Below are 8,874 nucleotides of genomic sequence, written 5' to 3'. Positions count from 1 at the left end.
GTTTCATCTCTCCTGCTCTTAAACCCCCTTTGCCATACCTTGTTCACCTTTTGAGATACCTATCACCTCTTGCCCCATAAAGCAGTGTTTCTCACCTATACCACCAGGCATCTCACTAAAATGCACTCCCTAATTCAGTGGGCATAGGGGAGGGCTGAGTTTCTGGAGTTCCAATGAGATCCCAGGTAATGCTGATGGCTCTGGTCCATGGGTCCCAAGAGTGTCATGACCCAGGACAGTAGTTCTCCATCCCAACTGCACATTGGAATCGCCTGAGGAGGTGACACACCACCGAAGCCTGGGTCCTAGCCTAGAGGTGGTGGTTGAAGGGGTGTGGTGTGCAACCTGGGCACTGGGATTTTTATAGCTCTCTTGGTGGTTCTAATTGCATCCCAGGCTGAGAACCACTGATCTGGAGGCAGATCCATGCTCTCACCCACCACCATACCTCCCTGCCTCCCTGCCCAAGGCAGCTATCCTCACCAGATACTGATCCCTTGATACCCTAACTATGGCTTCCTTGCCAGGCACACCTCTCTCATCTGCTTCAGTGGAGTCCACTGCTGTCACTGGGAAGAAGGAGGGCCACACAGAAGTGATGTAAATGGCATCCCCTAGAAGTTGAGTAGCAAAGGGGCCTCTGTAAACTATCACACTGGCTCGGTAGCGACTGGTAGCTGAAGGCCAAGCTCATGGTGGGTGCCCAATTGAGATGGCATAGGAGTGAAAGAGCAGGACCAGAGCCGTAAGTCTCAATTTTGCAGCTGCCTTGCAATTCCTGGGGTGCTGTGCTGGTTGTGCCAAGGGCACTGGCAACACCAGCACATCTGCCCTGAGGGGTAAATGGTTGGTAAGCTGCACCCACTGCTGTCCTTCCCCGCATCCCAACTCCTGTCTCCTGTCCTTCTGGTGCTGAAGGTATTTGGGGGGCTGAGTAGAATTTGACCATTTACAGTTTTTATTAAATGTACAATCCGACCATGCCTGGATTGCCCCCCAATTGTTTGCAGGCCTCACTCCCTTCAACGTCCTCAAATGTCACTTTCTCAATGAGGCCTACCCTGACCACCTTATTTAAAATGTCAGCTCCCCCTTCACCATCCTAATCCCTCCTAACCCATCTCTGGCCTTTTCCCCACAGTGTCTGTCTCCTTGTAGCATGCTGTAACTCGTTCCATTTACTGTTGGACTCTCTTCCACTAGTGTGCAAACTGCCCAAAGTCAGGGAGTGGGGGGTTCCCTGTTTTGCTCACAGTGCCACCTAGCACCAGGTGGGTGACCAGCATGCCTGTAAATCCTTCTATCTGCCTGCTCTTCTACCTGGCTTAGATTTCAGAGCCAAGCCAGCCATTGGCTAACTTTAGGCCACAGGTGACAATAGACACCTGTCTGCATCTCAAGTTGGGGGTTGTGCCTCTTGCAGTCCCAGCTACAAGGGAGGCTGAGGCAGGAGAGTAGTTTAAACCCAGGAATTGGAGATCATCAGCCTGGGCAACACAGAGAGACCCCAGCTCAGAAAAAGAAAGATCTGTCAAAAGAAGGGGAAAGTTGCCGGGCACAGTGGCGCACGCCTGTATTTCTCAGCGGCTTGGGAGGCCTGAGGCAGGAGGATGGTGAGTTCAAAGCCAGCCTCTGCAAAAGCAAGGTGCTTAGCAATTCAGTAAGACCCTATCTCTAAATAAAATATAAAATAGGGCTGGGGATGTGGCTCAGTGGTCAAGTGCCCCTGAGTTCAAACCCCCCAAAAAGAAGAGAATCAACCTTTACACATTTTAAACAGCAGCACAGAGCAGCCTTTCCCTCCCACAGCAGTGGGTGAAGATTCAAGTCACGTTGCTGGGGTTCCCTTCATTCCCTTCTCCCTGTGGGCCTCCCCTCTCAGGGTAGAAGGGGCTGTCTCGCCGGGGAGCACCCCACACTCATTGGATGCACACGGTACAGGGTGGGCAGACATCTGACTGCACCTGTTGACTGTGAGGACGAGGCTTCCTGCCCAGAGGCGACACTCCCGGGCACACAGTCTTCACCACTGCCCTTTCTATTTACAGATTGGCTCCAGTTTCAAATGACAATGAAATGGCATCAGTCTTAGGGGCCACCAACATTGTGGTGGGTCTCAGGGAGGATGTGGGGTTGGAGCTGGGTCTCTTCAGGCCCTGGAGAGGATTCATAGACTGGGGCTGGGAGGAAAGAAAGTTGCAGGGGTGCTGAGGCAGCTGGGAGGCTGGGCGGGTGAGAGGTGTGAAAGATGAAAATAGGGACGAGGGGGGTGGCAGGAATGTCACATGGTGGGAAAAGAAGCAGGGGAGTGAGACAGGCGGGATGGATCAGGAGGTGAGGAGGGCAGTGATGAGAGTCCCAGAGACCTTAACGTTCAAGGGATCTTTGTGTGGCAATTGCTCCTGTGGGCAGCAGCCTTCGGCTTCTGTGGGCCTCCAGCAGGCAGGCGCGGGGATGTCCCTCTGAATGCACAGTGGAGGTTTCCCTGTCTGAGTCCCGTCCTCCTGCCCATCTGGGACAGGCAGCCTTCTCACCTGGCTCTTTCTTGTGTCTGAGGCTGCTCCTGCATTTCTCTGACCACATCACAGCCATCCTCAGCGGGCCCCCTTGAGATGCTTGGCTCCGAGTTTAGACCTGCCAGATCTCACAAGTAAGGATACAGGATGCCTAATTAAATTTGAATTTGAGATAGACAGCAGATAATTTTTTAGTATAATGTATCCTCTGTAATGTTTGGGACATACTAGGATACTGCTCATTATTTATCTGAAATTTGAATTTCACTGGATGGCCTGTGTTTGATCTGGCAACCCTGCTGAGCTCCCTGAGTTTTCATTGTGTGGGGCCTGCCTGGTAGCCTCTAGCTTGTGGGTTGGCCCTGGGTGCCTACAAAAAAAAAATGGAAAGGTGCCTCTGTGGTGCTCTGAAATCCATCTGAAGGGGCACTTGAGGCATCCATGGCCTTCCCGATCTGCCCCCACTGAACTTTCTCCCCATTTTCCACTTATTCCTCAAGAGAAGCCATCTCTTCTGACCTGGCCAGTCTCCTCATCCCTTGCCCCATGCTCTTGGGCCATATGGAGGTCCACATCAACCTCCCCGCTGTCCAAAACAACCTCCTTGCCTTCCTCCATCACCTGTTGAAATCCTCCTCTCTCTCTTTTCTGGGACTAGCTTCCCAAGACTGGGGACCAAACCCCAGACTCTATACCCCCCACAGAGCCGAGGACCAGCCTGCCATTACCAAAGTGTTAGAAAATACCTAGGAAGGCTTGAGTGAGCCCAGTTTCTTGAAGAGCGCTGGGCTCTGTCCTTCAAGCTTTCCCTGGATGGATTGTGAGGAAGAACTCTCCACCTGGAAGCATTCGCAACGTTCCTTCAGAGAGAAGGGAGAACCTCAAAGCAAGCTGCCTTCCCAGCCCAGTGATACCCTCGGGATCTTCAGGAGGTGGGCACTGGCCCCCTTGCAGCAGGCTGCAGCAGATTGGCTCTTTCTGGATGGGAAGGACAGGGGGTGACGGGCCATCAGATACTTTACCACCATCATCACCATCATCATCACCACCACCACCACCACCACCACTGCCACGCCATTTCAGCTACATTGTGTTTAACAGGTCAGATACATTCTCTCATTTAGCTTTCAATAACCCTATGAGTTAAGGAGTATTACCCCTATTTTGCAAACCAAAAGCAGAGTCTCAGAGTGGCCCAGTACCTTCGCATATGGCCCCCAAGTGGCCAAAGGCAGAGCTAGAAGTAAGGACTCCCTGGCTGGCACTGTGCCTCTACAGGATGCCTGGTTCTTCCTTAGCAAGGAAGGGCAGGCAGGTCCAGCCTGTAATCAAACTAGGACAGTTGACCTTGGCGCAGTCAGCCTGGTGCTCCTTGCCCACCTTAGAGCTGCCCCCCTGGTGTTCCTGAGGAAAGAGGATCAAATACCCTAAGGGACCCAGGCAGCTCTGGCCTTCTGTGGGTCCCTCCCTACTTCAAACCTCCTTGGAAAATAGTCTGTCCTCGTGGCTTCATCTTTCCTGGGACTGTTCACCATCACCTAGTCAAGGGCGCCCCAAAAGATGGTCCGCAGAACATGAGTCCCACCAGGCACTCTGTGACAAAAAGACACCCTGGCCCAATAAGCACCGAAACGTCCCACCTAGAAAAATATCCATGGAACTTTATTTGACCCAAATTTTCCCAAACTTACCCAACCATGGAATTCTTTTTTTAAATCGAGTAACAACTTGTAACGTTCTATGGAGCTAGTGTTCTTAATACAACCTGCTTTGAAAAACAGGATGCTAGTTCAAGTCTTTCTTTATATAGCTGAAAAACGGAAAACCAATTCACTAATTCCTTGAGCATTGACTAAATGCAAACTGAGTTTCTCCTAAACGACGAGCTACGTTCTAAGATACACAGAAATAGAATAACAACTCATTTTTGTGTAGCCGTTGCCACATAGGCAGACTGTACATTTAACCCATGGGGTGTGGGTTTCCTACCCATTTTAAAGATGAGGAGACTGAAGCACAGGATGGTGCCGTGAGCTGCCACAGTTAGCATGCAAATCCAGCTCCATCTCTTTCTGACCCTACCCAGTGGCCTCTTAAGTAAGATCATGTTCATGGTGAAGCCATGCAGAGCCCAGGAGGGGTATGGCTTGGGGTTTGAGGCAGGGCTGTGGCCGGGATCTACCCTTGTCCCTCCCATTCTCAGCCCCTCCTCTCCCTGCTTTTGTCCCCACAGGTCTAACTGGCTGAAGCCATGCTGTGGGAAGAGAGCAGCCGTATGGCAGGTATTTTTGCTCAGTGCAAGTCTCAACAGTTTCCTGGTAGCCTGTGTAATATTGGTGGTGATTCTCCTGACTCTGGAACTTCTAATAGATATAAAGCTTCTCCAGTGTGAGTAGCCAGAGAGATACATATGCAAATACATATGATGTCAATATTCACTGTGCATCTGCATCCATCAGGGGTCCCCAACCAGCATGCCACTGCCAAGGCGCTGGCCCGGGGGGCTCATGGGGATTGCCACTGGGGAGGAAATGTGTCTGGCAGCTTCTCTCTTGGTCAGCAGCATTTGCTCCTCTCTGCCCAATGTGGCCTCTTCAGCCCCCTTCCCCAGCATTCCATGATCAGAAACTGATGAGATAAAAATGTTGGGGGCCCCGTGTGCATTTTTTTTTTTTATCGTTCCCATTTAGAATTTTCCAGTTGGAGTTTTTTTGTAGTGTGAAGAGAGTCCTCATCTATGGAGGCATATCACCGTGTGGTAACTCATAATGACAGCAGCTACAATGAGGCTAAGATTCCCGGGGTTTTTATGCAGTTGTAAGTTGGCCGTGTTACTTATATGTAGTGTGATCGTTTTGAAAGAACTTTTCCACACATTTGATCCTAGGACCACCCTGTGAGATGGGCAAGACTGACATGATTCCATTTTACGGCAGAGTACTTTAAGATTTGGATGAGTTAAGAGACTTGCCCTAGGTCAGAGGTAGCAGAAACGGGTCTTCCAGTCACCGGATCACTTTACTGCTTGGCCCATCCTCCTGTGTAGGTCCTCTTGGGATTTGTCCTAGCTTCACATTTGCTGGAGCCTGAAGTTCAGGGCAGCAGGAGGCTTGGCCGCTTCCTCTCTGTCCTGGCTGTGGCATCCTGGCTGTCAGCGTGGAAGGCCCACTTCCTGCCCAGACCCTTGCTCTCTGCCATTTGGTATACCAGAGGGCCAGGGACCAAGGGTCTTGACTTCCTTGGCCTTAAATGAGTAAGTGGTTTCTGGTTGGAATCCCGGTTCCCTATTTTCCTGATTCAGAAAGTGAGTCACTGAAGTGAAAATAAAAAAGAGGTGAAATTATTGACCCCAGAGAAATTTCCTTCCCCGCCATTGACAAAATCCAGGACTGCAGATTCAGTCACCCCGAAACCCATTTGGTTGTTACGGGCTTGTTTTCTCCAATGCCCTCAATTCCTCTCCTGGATCCTCCATCGCCAGGGTCTGTCAAATCTCCCTCCAAGTCACATTAGCCTCCTCTGCTCTCTAAGTGAGGATGACGGCGAGCACAAAATTGCTTTTGTCTGATAAGCCTAGTTGGGTTTTATGCAGCTGGTGGCCCCTTGGTTCCAATTAAAGGATCTTCCAGCGTAAAGTGACCAGCACTGGGTTTACACTCAACCTGTCTTCAATTAAACCATGTTGTAGACTTTCCCTCCCACTCATCCATACTGTCTGCTTTTTATGAGATCTGACCATAACGGGGTCTTTCTTTCTCTGTGGTGGATTGTCGTTGGGGCCCTCGGCTGCGAGGCATTGAATAGAACTGAGAACTCAGCCGACACTGGAATTTTGCTTAAAATTAAGTATCCAGGAGATTGATTTTGGTGGGAGATCCAATAGCAGCTCATAAAAGGCATCTTAAATTCCATAAAATGCACAATCAGAGATTTATTGCTCTTCTAAAGCAAACCATAAAAAAAGGCACAGGAATTCATTTGAGAAATAATGGGGAGAGATTTTATGTTTTCAGAATCATCTGGAGGTCTTTTCAGAGTCACACAGGCCTCAGCCTCTTGGTTCCCACTGGTATTCCTGTGGCTGGGGAAGGGAAGGAATCCACAGCATCTCCAGGGCTCAGCTTCTGAGGATCACCTAGGCCCAAAGCCAGGGGACCCCAGGGTCTCCCACCTGGATTCTCCCCCTTAGATTCACTCTATGACCTGGTTTTTACACACCCCCAGGAGTTGCAGAACATAAGGAAAGGCCCAAGGTTCCTCTTTGAGGCCAGCCCTCCCCACTGAAGGTACTGGGCCTCTATGGTCAGCTCCAGGGGATTCTGTGCAGCACACCAAGCAGGCCCGCTAGGGAGGCAGTGCAGGCCTGTTGGCAGTGGCATCCCTGCCCTCTCTCTGCTCTGTCCGCTGCCCTAAGATGTCTACATATCTCTTTGAGGCCTGCCTCTGGGAGGAATCGCTCCCACCCTGTCTCCATCAAAACTCACCTGACCCTTGCCACAGCACCTACTTGTGGCCTCACTAACTGGTAAACTAGACCCTCCTAGGGCTCGGAGGCTGGTCCTGGCTTCCTGGACTTTAGAAGACTCCCCCAGAGACAGCGCCTTCACTTCTAGGACTGTTAGCAGACGGTGGAGTTGAAGCCGTCAGTGGCCAACAGCTCCCGCTCTCACTCCAGAGCCTGGAAGGTGAATGGCACTCTGGCAGCTCCCAGCCCGCAGGCTCTGCTAGTTTCATTCCATGTCTAGCCCCTCTTTCAGGCCTCCCTCCAGCCATCTCTCCAAAACCTGCTGCTGACGCGACCATCTCTGCCACTCAGAGTTTCAGGGTGATGGTCAGGGGAAGCTGCCTTGAGTCCCACTAACAGTGCACAGTGCTTTGGAGGTGCACTGTGCTGTGAGCTTCTGAAGCTCATCCAGGCTTGACTGAAACTGTCCACACAGGTCCGATAGCCACAGGTGTCTTTGAGAACCCCCTCTGGAGGCTCCTTTCCTGAAGTCAGGCTATGGCAAGAAACCCACAAGGATTGAGCAGGAACTCAGAGAGGTGGCCTGTGGGGAGCAAAGAGCCCCAGGGACTGGAGGGAGAGCAGCCCACAGCACCATTGGTCACCAGGCTCCCAGACCTCCACCACAGGCACTCCTAAAACTGCCCTTCTTCTCTGACCCAGTTTCAACCAGAGTGGGCCCTAGAGTCCCAGAGGTCCCCCTCAATGCTGTGAAGCCCCCCTACCAATGCACCTAATTCCTTGCTCCTAAAATTGGCCCTTACTATGTTCCTTGCAGTTTCCAGTGCATTCCAGTTTGCCAGCGTCATCCACTGGATCAGTCTGGTCATTCTGTCTGTGTTCTTCTCAGAGGTAGGTAAAAACTTGGGCCCTGACGCCCCTTCCTTAGAGCAACTCCTTACTGGGAAACCAAGCTTTGCTTTTCTATATTTCCTATATGTCAGGCCCTCTGTTAGCGCTTGAGGCTTCAAAGAGGGACATGATCCAAGCACCTGAGTTCTACAGTAGGTGATGGCTCAGGGAGGAGCCAGAGACGCACAGGAGCATCCGCCAACCCAGCCAGGGAGCTTTGGCCTGAGCAGGTGACCCCCGAGTGGAATCTCAGAGCATGAGCAGGGGTTGTCCAGGTGAGGGGTGGGCCTTGTGAAGGTGAGGCTGAGTAGGAAGAGCTGAAGAATAGCATTGATTGGTGTGGCTGGTAAGGAGCAGGCAGGATGCCACTAAAGCTAGAGATAGAAGCAGCTAGGAAGGCCACAGTCAGACCCTAAGGCTGAGGCATGCAGAGGACAGAGGATGCGGTCACAAGGCTGGACAGTGGACTGGAGCAGGCCCTGCCAGGGGCATAGGGTGTGACTAGGCCAAGGGTTATGTTTCTGAAGTGGTGAATCAGGTCTCCTTGGGGTTTCTGGAGTTAGTGGTTAAAACCATGTCTGAAAAGCTACCTGGAGGCTCCTGGGCCGCTGGGTCCAGGAGTAGCCCCCGTGTGGGGACTGAAACGCTTGAGAAACTGGGATCCCAGCACATTCTTCTATTTTTACGTGGGGTGAGTGACTCCTCTTTTGAGCAGTTCTCAGAGTGGTACTCTGGCTTGCATTTGGGGGTCACTGACTTGGAGCTGCTACAGGCAGGACCTCCTGGAAGGGCTGAAAGGTTGAAAGCTATGGGGGGTCCCTGAGGGTCAGTAGAGCATCTTGTGGAAAAATAGTTCCTTCTAATAGAGCCAAGGGCTGGCCACTGTCCCACTCCACCCATGTGTCCCCACCTCTCACCACTGGTACACATCAGCCCACAGAGCCCAGGGGGTCTTTTAGTGAAAAGCAGACACGAGTAAGGCTCAGAGCCTTCTCTCTTTCT

At 51.6% G+C, this 8,874-nt stretch overlaps 1 protein-coding gene across 13 annotated transcripts in view; it reads left to right on the top strand.

Moving 5' to 3' along the window:
• Tmem266 (transmembrane protein 266) overlaps positions 1 to 8,874 on the top strand; it is a 110,719-nt gene that overhangs the window by 57,726 nt on the left and 44,119 nt on the right. For 6 of the 13 annotated variants that reach the window (XM_076851173.2, XM_076851174.2, XM_076851169.2 and 3 more), the window contains 2 exons: positions 4,750 to 4,904; positions 7,799 to 7,872. In XM_076851173.2, the coding sequence (XP_076707288.1) occupies positions 4,750 to 4,904; positions 7,799 to 7,872 (229 nt within the window). Of the gene's footprint in view, positions 1 to 527; positions 3,618 to 4,749; positions 4,905 to 7,798; positions 7,873 to 8,874 lie in introns of those variants that run through there. The other 7 variants (XM_076851179.2, XM_076851176.2, XM_076851180.2 and 4 more) reach the window with 7 other exon arrangements.

The sequence above is a fragment of the Callospermophilus lateralis genome, chromosome 3 (assembly GCF_048772815.1).
Source record: "Callospermophilus lateralis isolate mCalLat2 chromosome 3, mCalLat2.hap1, whole genome shotgun sequence".
NCBI lineage: Eukaryota > Metazoa > Chordata > Mammalia > Rodentia > Sciuridae > Callospermophilus > Callospermophilus lateralis.
The sequence above is the reverse complement of the archived record's forward strand: the minus strand, read 5'-3'. Positions and strand labels throughout refer to the sequence as shown.